At 35.7% G+C, this 18,090-nt stretch overlaps 1 protein-coding gene across 1 annotated transcript in view; it reads left to right on the top strand.

Annotated features, from left to right (window-relative positions):
* The first annotated feature begins 227 nt into the window (after nt 1-227).
* The window catches only part of LOC145692163 (cytochrome P450 2U1-like), a 40,603-nt gene continuing 22,740 nt past the window's right edge, over nt 228-18,090 (top strand). The window contains exons 1-3 of the mRNA XM_081767461.1: nt 228-255; nt 3,286-3,469; nt 12,919-13,033. Coding sequence (XP_081623587.1) covers nt 228-255; nt 3,286-3,469; nt 12,919-13,033 — 327 coding nt within the window. The remainder of the gene's footprint in view (nt 256-3,285; nt 3,470-12,918; nt 13,034-18,090) is intronic.

Here is an 18,090-nt window from a genome sequence, read left to right as displayed (position 1 = left end):
ATAGATCAGAAGTATATACAACTAAGCAAAGTTTGGAGCGTATATTGCATCTCCCATTGTATGCAAATTCAGCTATTTTTATGTTTGGATACTTTACTCCAGTTACTTTCAATATAATTTAACAGAAACATTTCTTCTCTTCCCAACTGCAGAATATGTTTGAAACACACAGAAAAAGTTACAATAGTAATAATTTACGACACTTGATAGACTGCTTCTTATATGAAATGGAGAAGGAAGACTCAACGTTAACAGGTATGCATATAGAATAGTACGAAATTAAATGTTGTAGACTAAAAAGAATCGAATAGTTAGAATTGAGTTATTTTCGCAGATCATATAGAAAAGAGAATACATTAGATAATACATAAGGAAATTGTCATTTAATTATACTGTACATTGCGATCGCCATGTATATCGAACTAAATGAAAGAGACACGTGGTAATGACCTAATTGTAAGCCAGAAGTGTCATCCATTTACTCTGAAGGTATGACATTAAAAACCAGAATTGCTTAAAAGAGAACTAGAGCTCAAAAGTGCAACTTTGAACATTGTACTTATCTATTTTTTTTACTCAAAAAGTATAAAAAAGAAAAATCTTCAGAGTGTTCCAATAATAATTCAAACACGTGTCACATTTTGCGTAACTGTGTGATTCATCAATAGTATAAGTTTATAAAATAAATAAATCTCCCAGTGAAAAATATGAGAATAAACACAATGGAGAGTTACGGATAAGGGAGGAGTTACTTCTCCCTGACCAATATGAACCAGATGTATTGTGTTTGTTCTAATTATATGGAGGGGAGAACGAACTCACAAGGAACGGACATCAACGTGTCATCCAGACATCCGAATCAAACCTAGTACATTCGATAAACGTAACAAAGATGTGTTCATGCACAAAACATTAGGTGCCATGGACAACAGAGTAGGTCCTTGGGTCCCATTAACTCTGTTAGTATAAAGACAATCAAACTTGTAATGAAATAGCTATTGCATTAACACTGTTCATTAAAAGCAGTGGTTTATAGTTCATTCACTTCAGCATGAAACAAGCTTTCGAGATGTCCTATGTGATGGAGCCCATAACTTGAACAGGGAAAGTTGGGAGAATGTCGGGAAAACTCCCTCCAAAAAGCTCTCCCATCAACTTTGGACCCTTGTGGAGTGGTCTGGGTAAAAGCACTCAATCCAAATATATCGCGAGAAACAGTAAAGGGGATAAGAAGTGTGTGTACCAAGTTTTGTATTGATAGACAGAATGGGTATGAGGAAAAAGCAACGCTTCTATTTTTGTGCATGAACATAACATTCTTATATTTATCTTTTATTTGATTCAGATGTCCGGATGACACGTTCATGTCCGTTCCTTGTGAGTGTGTGCCAGCACGCTACTCTCTTTTCGTAATACTGCTGTGTATTATCGGTGTAGGGAAAAGCGCCTCACGACAACCTACCGGGAAATATAAGCTCCAGCCGGATCTCGAAATGATGACGAACCTGTGCCAACTAATATTTTTTGATATGGAAGGAGAGTACTGGAAGTGGTCCTTCTCCTGAACTCCGAAAGTTCGTACTTGACTATGACAGCAGTCCATCCTACATTACCCAGTGGGTCCAGTAATACTCGGTGTATGTCTAACGCCGTTAGAAGTACCGTATTGCTTGAAAGACAGTACCGGGAAAAAGTTTGCTTCTTATCCCAGAGTCTAAGATACTGACACTCTGGGTAAAGGGTAACAGATGATAATAAAGGTAAACCGTTTACGCGTGTCTTTCACTATCTACACACATGTTTCTTTAATTATCCACCAATCTATTCATCACAAATTACTTGCAACCCAACATTAGTGTTTTTAACATTTTAAGTTTAGGAGATAAATAAAATACTTCATTTCGGAATTACTGTTCCACAGCAGGCGCTGTAATTCAACCAATCAAATCAAATGAAGAATGATTTAATACAAATCCATAACTACGACGATTAGAAAAAAGTCACGATAATCTACCCATACGGAATACATGCATTGTTTCCAGATCTTACAAATATGTGCATGGAATCACTGTCAAACCCAGTCATATTTATGGCTAAATTTTTATACTCCTGGAAGTCCCTGTCTATCAGCAAAACTACAATTTTTATCGATTTTCAGGATAAGGTCCTCTAGCTTATAGGAAATGACGTCTTTGATAACGAAATGTATTTTAAGTACTTCCTTCAGTTAGTGAAAAGGTCAAAGTCACAGGGATCATATTTGTTGAGTGCAGGGCTGCTCAGGGGCCTTGTATTCCAAAGCGTAGAATTGTGACTATGGATATTGCCCTACAGAATAATAATAGGATGTGCATGGAACTATTGTCCCTTCGTGAACAAAGCAGGATTAAGATGATGTAATTAGAACCTCTGCTAGAACGCGACGTTTACTGTGCGGTTAGGAGAACCCGCAAGATGGAATGTGTTCACATGATACGCATTACACACCAGTATAAGAATTGGTTTAAACTTTAAGGCATTTTGGAGGAATTTTTGGGAATTTGCCTGGAGAAAAAGAGTGAGGTAATTCATTAAAATGTTTCAATTCAGGATCGTACAACTGCGCCAGGGTTTCGTCCATGGTGATGATTCGATCCAGAAGCGCTTGTGCACCCACTTTATAATGCCCTAAACAGTCACTTGTAAAAGTTTAGGGTGATGAAAATTTGATTTTGAGACTTCTAGCACGTAATATAGCACATAAAACAAATACCAGTGTAATTATCTCCCTTGCTATCCAGCCCTGATTCGCCGAAAAACCAACTCCAAGTACAGGGCTTCGTGGACAGGATTTCTGCACGTGGTGAATCCTCCTCTGTTTTACAACTTTGTCGGAATGCTGCATCTGAGCGGTAGGTAAGTCTGAAATAAAAATATTTCATTGTCATAGATTTCCAGGAGACCTACAAGAAACTGTTTATAGTTTCTGCCCCAGGACAACTTAATCTGTATGTAACGTTGCTCCAATTTCGGAAACATGATTATGGTAGTATAATTTCACACCGAAATTTAACTACTATGTCTTCGTATGCATCCAAATATTACACGAGCAACCCTGATTGCTATGAATAGCTTTTTACTGTGTGTGCTAGTAACAGCTACACAATCGTGTCTTCATTTACAATGTGACCACATTGTTGCCAGTGCTTCTTCTTACTCCTCATAAATTTACATAAAATGTAGTGTTCACACCATACAATTTCTCACTGTTACAGTTACTTTCCCTCTTAATGTTTATATTTACAGAGGCAACTTGTAGCGACATAATAACAGATATGCTCCTTGGTGGCTTGGACACAGCTAGTAACACGTTAAGCCTCTTTATCTTATATATGGTGCTGCATCCCGAAGTTCAGGAAAAGGTCCAGAAAGAAATAGACACGGTTATAGGAGATAACAATTCACCGTCCTACGTCAATCACGTTAAAAGGTAAGGAACAAACTAATGATTCTTTTGTATATAATTTAACATGTTTCACAAACAAAAAGAAAGAAGTTTCAAATTTTACATGTTCCAAAGACAGATTTCCCCATTTTTTATGCAGGGTTTGTTCCGTAAAGTAATGAGATTGGTAGCCACTTGACACTGCAGTAGCCAGCAGCGATCTCAGTGCACCAGGCGGCGATCCCTCCGAGCTCTAACGTTTTCCTCACGTTCTCTGCCGTGGCAAAAATTAAATAACAGCTTTAGCCCCACGCGTGATCCTCACTACGTCAGAGCTCTGATGCGACTGTCGCCGGCGTGTTGCTTAGCTTAGACCCCCCATCACATATCCCACCGCCGGGGAGCACGCTGCTGTTAACTGGAGCACCGTGCAGAGACCAGTCTCTATACTTTACAGATAAATCCTGTATATACGTAGATCATGTCAATAAATTTATACATAACTTAATATACGGTATCTGAATATTCTTTTCTTTGTTGTACCCTTACTATATTTTGCGTTCAATGTACAACGGAATAAAGTCACCTTTGGCCAGTTTGAATGTCTTTTGCCTTTCAGATCTCTACTTGAACCTCCTTCCAGAGTGGAAATGAATCATGTCTTGATATAGTAAATAACGCTTACAAAAAGAAAACGAAGTGACAACGTCTCCATGCGCTTGATTCCAACACACAAACTTATCTCAATTTCTCATAACTTGGTTATTTGAGATAATTTCGCTTGCTCTGAATGGGTCATATATACATGTAGTATATTACTTACTCAACCGACGTCGTTGCTCTAATGATATAGAAAAAAATGTTACATGACATTTTCCAGCTATACGTCCCACACAGTTTCGGACTGGCTACAAGTTGGCCCCGGCGGCTGGTATATTATGTTGCCCCGAATTCTCAATCCTCCCAACCACCATTACCCCAACTGGCCACTGTTTTCCCACGATAAAAGCACACTATCATCTTAGATAAAGAACCTTATTCTTTAGTACTCACACCATAATTATACCATAAAGATCATAATATAAAATCAGAGTTTATGTTACGTAACAATATTTATGAGAATAACACAGACAAAATTATGAATTTACTATTCTAGACAGTTCGATGCAAATAGCTGCAACGTCATCTGTTGGGCGATTCTAAGCGTTACGCACGGGACATTTGTACACAAAAACTGCTTTTTTAAACAAAAACTTATTTTCAAATAAAATAAAAAGTCTCTTAAAATTAGGGGGAAATTATTAGTGCATAGTTAAATAAAATGAAACACTCAAAACAATCGCAAATTTGAGTTATAAGCCAACATTAAGCGTTACGCACGGAACTCAGACAAAAAGCTCATTTAACAACCTCAATTTCATTGGACATTCTCTTCGATTTATGCATTCTCTGTGCATTTTTATTTTATATGCCATTACTTATGTTCTACATTCATCCTCCTTACTGTGCATTATATTTTTAAATAGAAAAATAGAATTTAATTAGCTTCTCATTATCTTCTTTTTCGACTCACCGTTACGCACAGAACAGAAAAGTAACCATGCAATTGTTTGGTTATTCTAAGACTGTTATTATGCAATGTCCTTACTAAGAGGTTGATATTTTAAGGTTAACACTTGGACATTAACAATCATAAAAAATTTGCATTCATAATTTGATTTAAAGGAATTAAATTACATTCCAAATTATAAAAGTCCAACTTTGCTAGGCAATTTGCTGAGTCGCAACAAATTTTTAATGGAACGCTCAAAGAACTTGATGTATACAAGCTGCCGCTGCGACTGTTGACAAGAATATTAGTTGTCGCAGACGTTATTTTACATTTTTTCTCTTTCTCCTAACCTCCTCTTCATATTATTATTTTTTTATTATTTTGGCCTCCTTTTCATTTGACCCTTGTCTGGGCGACGATCGCCGCCTAGCCACCAGGACCTTTTTGGAACTGGTCCCACAGTTATGCTCTGAAAAAAAATGACCGCTGCACGATTGACATTTAAGCAAAAGAAGGTCATTTTAGAGTGGTATTTCATTATTGAAATGAGCTGAAGTGTAATATGAGTGGATGCGTAATTTTGAAACAGGTCCTCCTATACGTTCGACAATTACACAATGTTGTGTCAAGTTTGAGACGTTTGATGGCATTTGATAAGTATAAAATGGAAGATCGCAAAGATGTATAGCTTGAAATCCTGTTTCTTGAACTTTAGTCTTATAAAAATTGCAATCAAGTTGAACACCTTCAGTAACTGTACAGATGCATGTAACGTGTATTGTGCTTAATTGAGATATGTATAAAATTACGCTCTAACACATAATATAGAATTTGCTTTCGTTAAAAATATGTACATGCATTTCTGGAGAAAATCTGAAAATTTTAACAGTAACGTACATTTTATGATTGTTCTTTTTTTTAAAAAAAATGTGATTTACAATCAAAGATAATAGTGATTTAGTATTATTAAGCTCTTTCTTATTTCTCTTTTATTCATGATATGCTCTTTACAAATTTTGTTTGTGAGTGGGTTAAGTTGATTGATTCACAATAGCAAGGAATTTGTGAAAATCGTTTTCCACTCTCTTGACATATGCAGGTCTAAGTGAATTTCTAGTGGTTATATTCTATCAATTAATTAAAAATGTCCCACTCTAATCCATCTAGAGAAACAGAAAATATTGAAACGTGCAGATACACTTCCTTTTTGTGTAAAGAAATCGCATTGGGACATCCTCACTAAACTAACTCTATGTCCTATGGAACCTGAGGTTCACTGCCGCATTCACAAAACCTCTCTACTGACTTCTGTTCTTAGCCAATTGGATCCAGTTTCTCCTTTGTTTTCCTATTTCTGCAAAATCCATCTTAATATTGTCCTCCCATCTGTGCTTAGGTCTTCCTAATGGTCGTTTTCCGATTGATCTTCCAGTTAAGACTTTGAAAGCGTTCCTACTTTCTTCCATTCTGGTTACATGACCTGCCCACCTGAGCCCTCTAGATTTGATGACCCTAACATGTTTGGTAAACCGTATCAGCTATGTAGTTCCTCTTTATGAAATTACTGCCACCCCCCATTCGTCTCAGGATCTTGTTCTCAAATACTTTCAGTCTACGTTCTTCACTCAGAGTAAGTGACCATGTTTCGCAACCATACAGAACAACAGGAATGATAATAGTTTTCTATATTTTAAGCTACAAATTCTTCGACAGAATTCACGACGACAAAAGATTTTGAACTGAATAACAACACAACTAGCCTGCTTTCAGTCGACATGTAATTTCTTCGTGAATATAATTTTCGTCTGTTAATAATGATCCTATATATTTGAAAGTGTCCACTTTATCAAAAGTATTATTTGATATTTTAACGCATCTATAATTTGCCGTATAACTTGTGGTGGGACAGGGGGCAACTGTCCGCCAGGGAAGCTCACCGTCCTTTCAAGGGGACCCATTTTAAGACAAAATTTTCTTATTTTATATACGATACGGATATGAAATTATAAATGAAGCATCAAACAGGTTAACAACATTACATAAACAAAATAACACACAAAATGTAAATGAAACAAAATGATTCGTGGGCTCATTTCATGAAAAAAATGTCTATTATTAAGACCCTACAATTAATATTTATTCGTATGGCTTTGATATTTGTGAGTATCTCCCCTTAATTAATTTGTCCTGTATGGCTCCAGAGGCGTAACTAACCTTGCCGTGCGCAGACCTTGACGTGCGGGAGGGCCTACAGGCTCTGGGGGCCCCATAGAGAGTTTGAGAAAGATGGAAAGATGTGTCCCAAAAATTAGAAAAAGATTTTTTTCCGATGAGCCCAAATACGCGTATTAATGCTTGCCCCTCCCCCCCCCCCAGAAAAATCTAAGTTACGAAGCTGACTACGATTCCGACCAACTTCCATGTATCTCATTAAAGACATCCTCACTAAACACACAATAATAAATCTATCATACAAATCCAGATAGTTCAAACTACAAGAGGACCAGAGATGAATTCAGGGGGTAGCCCGGGGGGAAATCTCCCCCCCCCCGAAGAAAATTCATTCCCCCCCGGAGAAACTCTCAAACTTCAGTCACAAAATGTAGAAATTACTTCACCCAATTATTTGTTTTTCTTTCCGTGCACATGCAGCCGAAATCCGATCTCTCAGTAGACATATAAATGACGCAGACCCATTCTATATAAATATTAAAAATGTAACATCTAAAATAGAATACCTAAATAGTCAATAAAACCTGTATTTCTTAACGCTATGACCGAGTTTGGCAGAACATGAAATTGTCAACTGTTAAAGAAAGGTTTGTATTTTAGTAGGTACTATATTCTCTCTGTACAATATACAAGGAAATGTACAAGGAGGTGAAATCTATGGAATTTCGGAGGAAACAAGGGAGTATCATGATGGCAGTAGAAAATAACAATGGGAAGGAAGTCAGCGAGAGAAATGAGGTCATAGGAAGGTGGAAAGAATACGTTGAAGACTTATATGAGAGTAGGGATAGACCGTGTAGCCTAAATGTTGAAGTGGAAAATGAAGTAGGCGAGGATGATAAAGGATTTAGTATTCTTCGGGATGAGTTTGAAAAGGCTATATCCGAGGTTAGGAATGGAAAGGCATCGGGAATAGATAACATACCAATTGAATTCATTAAAAATATAGGAGACAAAGAAAAGAAAGAATTGTGGCGACTATGCAATGAAATATATGAAACAGGAGAATGGCCAAGAGACTTTCTGAAAACGATCATGATACCGATGGCTAAGAAATCGAACCCAAAGAGATGTGAGGATTATAGAACTATTAGTCTCATATCTCATGCAGCTAAAATTCTGCTCCGAATACTGAACAGAAGGTTATATGGAAGAACAAATAAAGATGTTGAGGAAGAGCAGTTCGGGTTCAGAAGAGGCAAGGGCAGAAGAGATGCTATTGGATTATTAAGGGTGATCGGTGAAAGATTTATAGAAAAAGGGAAAGAGGTGTATGTTGTATTTATTGATTTAGAAAAGGCTTTTGACCGCGTGAATTGGGAATTGTTGTTGGGAGTTCTAACGAAGATAGGGTTGGAATGGAAAGATAGAAGACTTATAAGAAACTTTTACATGAACCAACAAGTAAGTGTTAGGATAGGGGAAGAACTGACGGAAGAGAGTGCAATTGGAAGGGGAGTTCGACAAGGATGCTGCCTCTCGCCAACACTATTTAATGTCTATCTAGAAGAGATAGTGAAAAAGAGCCTACATGATGATGATGGCATTTCGGTAGGAGGTAGAATGATTAGATGCATAAGATTTGCAGACGATATGGCCCTTGTTGCAGAATCTGAAAAGAAAATCAATAAAATGTTAGAAAAAATGAGAAAGGGCTTTGAAGAATATGGGATGAAAATAAATGTTAGAAAGACAAACGCCATGGTGATTGGAACAAAGGGGTCTGTGTCAAATATAAACGTAAGAGGGGAGAAAATAGAACAAGTGAATAGTTTTCGATACCTGGGTAGTGTTCTTAGTAATGATATGAAATGTGAACGTGAAATAAAAGCAAGGATAGGAATGGCGAAAGAAGCCTTTAAAAGAAAGAAAAGTCTGTTTTGTGGGACCTTGAAGAAAGAGTTGAGAAAAAGACTCATAAAATGCTTCGTGTGGAGTGTTGTGCTGTATGGGGCGGAAACGTGGACATTGCGTAAGGGTGACGAAAATCGACTGGAAGCCTTCGAAATGTGGGTATGGAGAAGAATGGAAAGAGTTAGTTGGGTCGAGCGGAAAACGAATGAGAGAGAGTTAGAAATGGTGGGTGAGAAAAGAACACTTTTAGATATTATTTGGCGGAGGAAGAGAAACTGGTTGGGACATTGCCTAAGAAGAGATTGTATCATGAGGGACGTCCTAGAGGGTATGGTGGCGGGAAAGAGAGGGAGGGGGCGAAGGAGACTACAATTAATGGATGATATTAAAACAGAAAGATCATACGCGAAGACGAAAAGGTTAGCGGAGGACCGTGGAGCATGGAAGCTTCTCAGCTGCGGCAAGTGACCTGGCAATAAAGGCAGAATACCTATGATGATGATGATGATGATGATATTCTCTCTCTATATTATATATTAGTAGGTAGCACTAGCACAGATTGAGATAGGAATGGAAAGATAGGGAAGATCTTTCGATCATTCCATATGATATCTGGTGTCAGCAGACTTCAGTTCTTGAAAATGTACAGTTCTTGCATTATTTGAAATAGAGCGCCTAAATCCCATTTCTTGCATGGGAAGTAACAGACGTAAATGTGCTTTACGATTGTTAAAATAAATACACATTTCTTTAACTAAAAATAAGTCAGTTAAAGGGTGAGATTCAGAGGGCGTCATTTAGAGGGATCAGGGAGGAACAGTTATCCCTCCAGGGTTAGAGATTTATATAGAATTTCTCAATATAATAGTAGTATATAAGTGAATGATTGCTAATGAAGGTGACGAAGGAGGGGCAAGTGGGGCGATGGCCCCGGACACCGAAGTAAGGAGCACATGATTGGGAGGGAAAAAGAAAACAAAAAAGAAGGAAAGAAAAAGAGAGGAATGAAACACATGTGCACATGTGGACATGTGCACATATATAAAATGAAAGGAAAAAAGTAATAAAAAGTGCTCAAAATCAAGGAAAAGCAGGGTTTACTTTTTAAAATTTTCTCACATTTCGCAGCTGGTCTGTCGACCTCACTCATATGTTCGGGGGTGCCGTCGTATACTCTCGCCCCAAGCGCTGATTTTCCACGACACGGCACTAATCCTACTGAAGATTTCGTAAACTAAACTATTGATGTGTATGAAGTGAAGAAACCAAGGCTAATATAGCCTACTTGATTTAGAATCAGAAGTGTGAGAAAGAATGATTACTTTTTGTTAAGATATTCCTATGTATCTTTGTTTTAGGACAAAAAATATTTGAGTTAATTTAAATCGTTTTAAAAACTTCTACATTAGTAACAAACAGTAACTACTGAATATAGGAAAAAATAGCTAAAATAGCTACTGTAAATAGCAGTTAAAATTTAGTCTAAAATATTTTTGCCAGTCCTTATTTAATGTTTTAGATAAAATTAAACGATTTTTTTTAAATTATAATCTCACACTGAATATTTATCAGCAATTAGTCTCAATATTAGCTAAGATGTACATGTGAATGGAATTGTTAAATATGCTGCTTTCTTGCAAAAATACAGTAAAACAACCCTCCCCCCGAGGAGTTCACATTCCCCCCCCCCGGGTGAAAATGTCTGAATTCAACACTGCAAGAGGACTAGGTTAAAATGTGAAAGTAAGAAACTCAAAAACATTTTCAGAACTGCAACTAGCAAATCTATCTGCATAAGTGCTATGAATATTTTATATTGTGAAACCATAGTCTTCAAGTTTTAATTATTTAAAAGCATAATTTTGGGGAACAAGTTTTAGCTACATTCTAAAATCTTTAACTCTCTTTGCTATTGTTGTGTTTTTGTGTCATAAGCGAATGTCTGGTGTTGTAACTCAATGTTGCAAACTATTTGGTTACCTTATTGTAAAATATTGTACTGCATAATGTGTTTGTAAACAATAACACAATCGTCGTACAGCATGTTGAAAGATATTTCAGTTTAGTGTAATGTGAAAACGGATAATGTAAGGGTCATTTTTAGTTGATCTATGTGCTTTTGAGAATTCTTACATTCACAGTATTCTTCATTGTACTAGAAGTCTGAGTTTATTAGTCTAGGAAAACGCTTAAGCAGAATAAAATGTCCATTCTCAGGACATTTACACGGCGTGAAGGTATGTTCTTTCCAATCAGAAACCTATCTACAACATTCTAACCTGACATTTATATCTATTATAATATCCCACAGACATGCTACACAAACAAACCCACAGACATGCTCAACACAACTTACACTCAGTTTAGTTTATTATGAATACACTTTTAATAATTCAGTGACTTGTTTTTTTTATTTTGTCACGGATCTGTTAGGACGTTAAACAAACAATGGTGGAACATCCCAGAATTATCAACACCTATGATTTGCACATCAAAGTTGCGTTAAGCGTGTACTGTTAGTTCCAGATACAGGTGCGTTTTGGGTTTGCCACGAAACTCTAACAGCTACACCCTACACCATTTTGATAAAAAAAAAACTCAGGTTCACAATATATAAGTTGATAACAAACGTATCCATTATAACAGTGCATAAAAACTTATTTCTCAAGAAAACCTAAGACGTTTAATTTAATAAAGAAAAGAAGAATAGTCATTTTGTTGCACGGTTATGCCATCTAAACTAAACTAGGTGGTGATAGACGAAATGGATTATTATGAAAAATTGGGAAACTGTGCATATGAGAGGAAATGAAACAATCCCCAGAAAACCCATGAATATGTGAGTTGTCCGTCAGAAACTCGCATAGTCCGTAATCGATATTAGGGACTTCTCGCGCCAGAAGTAAGAGCTCAAACATTTTCTTATTTTTCGTCTTTTTTTCTTATTCTCACTTATTTTATATTTCTTATACATTCAATGAATACAGGGTTTGACAGGGACATGAACATTGAAAATACACCCTTTCCTTCAGAGAAACCCGAACACTCAATGGATTCTACTTTAACTTGCAGATCTACATTTCATATAGCCACAAAGATGATGCTAATTTCAGTAACAAACAATAAAGACCAATATTGGATTTGCCTTCCAATCTTCTAAAATCGCTCGACTACACTGCATCAGTTAATCATTGATCCACTGTGCCCTCTTGGTCATTGTTTTTTGAAACATAAAATCAAAGAACGTAATGTTCGAAGTTCGTTGATTGGATTAGATTTTAACGCCTCTTTCGGCAGTGAGACTATATGGTGCGTAGACCTACAGCTTAACACAAGCCACGTTAGTATCCGCTGGGTTATCTAAACCGGGTCTCCCGCTCCATAGACGTGACACTAATCATATCACCAAAAAGAAGTCCCTTTGCGTTCAGAGAACAAAATATCTTCCATTTCTTTACCTTGCAACTTTAAATTTATTTGTCCTAATTTTCCGCTGGTTATATAGAGTGACTCAGTGGTACAACTATCATCTCTGGTGCTAAAGGTCCCTGGTTAGGTAAACATGGAACGTAACAATAGAAATTCCATTTCGTTTATTCATGTATCCTGGTTACATTATTCAACTGAATATCGACTTCGGTCCCTTTGAGTGAGATCAAAAAAGAATATGGTTCCTTTATCTAGACTGACGTAGTTTAAATCTAACTCTACTACTAATTGCTCTTCAATAGTTCAATAAAGCCAACACACTACGTGGAGCTCTAGTACTTTTCTTCTGTACTACGTGATATTATTATATTACTGATGTTTTAATAAATTACAGTATTTACATTGCACTCTCTTTTCTTTTATGCAGGATGCCCTACACAGTTGCCACTATTCTTGAGTTACAAAGGATAAATCCAATAGTACCACTAGTTCCGAGAATGGCTATGGAAGATTTTGATCTACTGGACTACAAAATATCTAAGGTGAAAGACTGGCATGTTTTATTATTATTATTTTTTTTGTGTGTGTGATAAAATCGTATTAAGTACATAGCATTGATATGAGATCATTTGATATTGCTACTTCATTTTAATATACAAACCATTGTTGCAGTGGTAAAGAGTGTCGTGCAAAATTGGGGAGACACATACGACCACACACAAATATAAACATACTTAAGACTAACGACTTTGTTCATATTTCATATATCAATATGACGTTAACAATCATTTACTGTGGCATACACAATTTCTCTGGGAAAATGACTCACTGTAGGGGTAGTTTATTCTTGGGGTGAGTTTTTATTCGGATAATGTTCTTCAAAACGATTTAAAAGGTTTTATTCATATTTCATAAATAAATAAGTCATTGGTAACTTGACAATTTTACATAACTCATTTAACCTGAAAACATCCACAAGGGTTAGATTACTTTTGGGGATGAGTCGTTTTAGAAGATCTACATATTAAAATGCTAGGTTTATACGTTTGTGGTCAAGAAAAGTTTATTTGTTTGTGGCTAGTTCTTTTCACACGGATATCTCGCAAATCGCAAGCTCTAGAATTATGTCAGTTTCACTGTTCGATTGGAAATTTCTGTAGATTGTTCTGTTCTAATTGAGTATGTTTTTAAAAATGGCAGTTATTTCTTTATTACATTTTTTTTACAGATACACTGGGAAGTATTGAAATTTTGAAAAATAAAGCATCACGTCCTACGAGTTATAGATTCCAACACCAGACATTTATTTACGGGATTAGTATATCTCTCCGGTGTTTGTTTCATGGCCAAACGATAATGAAAAATGAAGGATAACCAGTCTAAGATGAATCTTTATGGTTTTGAGTCTTTTGGGCCCAGTCAATACCATATACCACTGACGTTATAATTAATTGTTTGTGTAATGTACTTTCTTAATACCTACTACATGCAAGAAGAAAGAAAACAATGATCATTGTTGGATTACAAACTCCAACCGCAAGTAGGCTCAAATCTCGCAAACGGTTCGAGATAGTCAAAAAATAACCGAAAAAATGTCCCTTTTATGATACCCTTTGCCGATTTTTATAATGACCTCCTTCACTTGTGTCTGTAAACGGACTTGTACATATATTGTAAGAATGACAAGGAAATACATGCTCACATGTGAATGATGTACTGTGTAGGAAGCACAGGTTTAGCTAGTTTTATTAAAAATTCTCAGGCCATTTTATTTATAAATATTTCATAAACAAATATTTTATTAATAACTCTATAATTCTGAATAAGTCATTTCTCTGAGAAAATCCACGAGGTATAATTTACTGTTGGAAAAGAGTTTATTAGATGATCGTTTCAAAAAGATAGTAATCAGACGATTCTGCTCATATTCAAAAAATAAATGATTCATTAATAGCCTCATAATATGGCATAACTCATTTGGCTTGAAAATTCCACAGAGGGTAGCTAACTCTTAATTGTGAGTTCTTTTAACTATTTTCTCAGAAATGATCAAGTAAATTTGCTTCATATTTTAAATATAAATATTTCAATTTATAAGCATACAATATACGTGATATGTCATTTCTTATGCAAAGAAAGCCGCTCAAGATTTTTCCTTCTTGGAGTGAGTTTTATCGGACGTTACTTTGAAATGACTCAAGCGAGATAGTTCGTTTTCCATAAACAAACATCTCACTAATAGCACTACCTATAATGCTGTGTAAAGTCAAGGGCGCCGATCCTGAGGGGCCGGGCCCCCCCAAAGCTCATCTATCCTCCTATTGTATTTCTGAATATGCAATATTTGGCATAATTTGACTGCAATTTTTCTTAAAATCTTTATATATATACCTTCTGCATCTGAATGGGCCCCCCAAAATTTACAGAGAAATCGGCAAAGTGTAGTTTACGTTTAGGAGTGAGTTCTCTTCGGTCAGAGATTTCCGGAAACAACTATTAAATTTATTTGCATTTCAAACTTTCAGTAGTCAGTTTTCAGCTGTAGCATAAAGTGACTTAGATTAAGAAATTGAAACGAGCAAGTTGTAATACGGTTGCCCGTATATCTTATTTCTTCACGTAGATGAATGTTAGCATTATATGATCCAAAAACGTAAGTAGTTGCAGTGTCCTACTTTTTTTTCTTCAAACGATGAATGAATATCTTTTAAAGATATTTGTTTCTTGAGAGCTAAAATTTTATATTCATACTTGCAAAGGATGAAAAACTAATATCAACATACTGATTATAATAGTTAAAGAGTTTTTTTAGTAATTCGTTTATTTTCTTTGAGTCATAAATTAGTTAATGAAATTTGGGCGTTTTTCGGGAAACTATAAGAAGGTGTAGATCGCTTACACAAGAGTTCTCATACTTTATTCTTTACGTACATAAAAAAAAAAATATAAAATAGAAATTATCACCTCATCTCATCTTATTTTCCACAACATTGAGACTAATATCAACTTATTAATGTATATATCAAATCAACTTCTTGCCTTCCAGGTGCCATTTTCCTATGTGCGTGATGTAATACCAAGTTTTCGTTTACCTTGGAAGACTATCCAGACCGTTATATAGGGCATAGTTATTGTTCATATAAAGTTCAGTGAATATCAATTTTGTACAATAGCACACACAAACGCACACACACACACACACACACACACACACATATATATATATATATATATATATATATATATATATATATATATATATATATATATATATATATACCCGCATACAAAAAATATCTGCATTGTGGAACATTTGTTTGGAAAAAGGGACATTTTGATATTCTGAAGGGATTTTATGCTACTTAAGGTTGGCAACACTCACTGATAATCAAAGACAAAGTATTTGTACTTTTTCCTCTTTCTAATCTCGAAGTTGCCAATTGCTTTTCCTCAAAATAATACATACGTGCGTAATTGAATGCTCCCTTAGACCTATCAACTACTTGGACAAACCTTTTTGTTCTTTCTTTCAGTAAAGTGCTGACACCTAAAGAAAAATAGTAGAACTAAGTCTTGTCTTGCATCCACTAAAAATTTTCATCATCTCCAGGATTAATACGAATCTTAATAAAGGATACGTTTTCATGCCATCCCCATGGATGTCACTGGTATTTTGATACGGAGTATTTTATGACATCTACATGGATGTCACTGGTACGCAAGGGGGTTAAAGGCCTCCAGCAATATTCTATTTTTAAAATACATTTTGTACCTCCTACGCCGTTATGAAACAGCTCTTAGTCAATTTTACATGTAAAAATCCAGATCGAAGTAGATACTAACTATATTCATAAATATTTCTAAAAGCTTCATTTTCCGATGGCGATAAGACAGATATTGTCCATTTGAATATGAAGAAAACATAGAGGAATCGCAGTCTTTCCCATAGAATTTCTATAACGCTGAGACAAATGTTGAATTATTTTAAGTAACTAGTTTATATTTCAAGTTTTATCTTCCTAGCTTGATGTACCCCTCAGGCATTTTATTTATCGCAAAAAATTTTGAATCTCCTCGCTTCTTTAGAATGCACACTTTATTCAAAGTCATATAATAAAATTTCAATTCGGAGTATGTACTATGTTCCAACTTTATTTCAAACGTTCAACAGTGGCCTCTGTGTGAAGCCGAGTGCCCTCTGCTTCATCTGCATATCGAAATCACATTTCCTGCACATTTCGTTATTAATATGGTAATTTATGGTAATTTGTGAATAAATTAATTGGTTTTAATTTAGCCTTCATTTACATATCATGTAACAATTATGATAAATATTGGGTAAATACGGAGCGCAATACAGTAGTATTAATACTCTTTTGATATATATTTTATTCATGTATGTACATTTTTATAGGTTAGGAATATCATTAGGTATCTGCGTGCATCTCATTAACGGGAAATAGGATGCATATAATTACATGCATCATTGGATTTACATATTCTGCATATGAGAATATAGGAAGAAATATATTACATTTAGATACTTCGTACATAGAAGTCTTGAGTTCATGATGCAGAGTGAGCTTGAACAGAGATTTTATTTTCTTGGCGACAGCGTTCTGAGCTGGAAGTCTGTTGGAGGTCGTTGACTACTAAGAGGGAGAAGAAAAGCCTAGATGAACACGGAAGAACAGAAAGAATAACATATGATGTATACTGGAAGCTTCCGCTGTATAGAATCCCTAGGTGGAAACATTGCTTGAGAGACGCACTCCTTGCTTTGTTTAAAAAGTCATAAAATTTTTAGCGTCGCTATGATAGATTTTCAATTTCTATACGTGTGCTTTTCACACATTTTAAAAGAATGTCGCACTTCCCGAGCGCTACGCGTCACCCAAGCGACAACCGTTATCGTCAGCGATCCAGCCTAGGTCTATTTTCCCGAGATGCACTGCGTGTTTGAAAATCTTTTATTTTATTTTGATTATTTTGATGTGTAATTTATTAATATTACCGTATTACGCTCACAAGTTCTTGGAAAGACCGTTAAAATTCATGATTTGATTTGTTATCGTGTTTCCGTACGTACAAGACACTTAGATCTTGTGTGCATTTTCAAAATTTGCTCATGTCAACAGATGTTTCCCTCTCTCTCTTTCTTGGAAAGATGGCAGCCAGATTTAGCAGACGTGCATAGGGAGACCATGGAAAAAAGATTCCCTAAGCGGAAAATATGTAATGTCATCTGTGTATCTTTATATAATTATGTTCTCTATATATTATTATGTCTTAATGTGTGTATAACTATGTTTTCCTATTCTGTATATAGTTACTAGGAGTGAAATAAGTATTGTTTACATAGTTCCATGTCATGGACAATTGTTTTGGACAGGAGCTTTTGAAACTGCCGCTTGTTGCTATGGTGGCAGCACATGTCACGAGTGGTTTGTTCTTTGCAAGAGCAGTTTGACGGTTCCAAGCGTTGCTGGCAGGATAGACCACCCACATTTTAGCCTCCGACTACGAAAACTCTTTGTTGCTATTCTTGGAAGAGCGAGTCGCTCAATTTCCAAGAAACTACGGAAGTTTGAAGGTTTTG

Source organism: Thermobia domestica, chromosome 8, assembly GCF_964235325.1.
Source record: "Thermobia domestica chromosome 8, izTheDome1.hap1.1, whole genome shotgun sequence".
In the NCBI taxonomy this organism is placed as follows: domain Eukaryota; kingdom Metazoa; phylum Arthropoda; class Insecta; order Zygentoma; family Lepismatidae; genus Thermobia; species Thermobia domestica.
The sequence above is the reverse complement of the archived record's forward strand: the minus strand, read 5'-3'. Positions and strand labels throughout refer to the sequence as shown.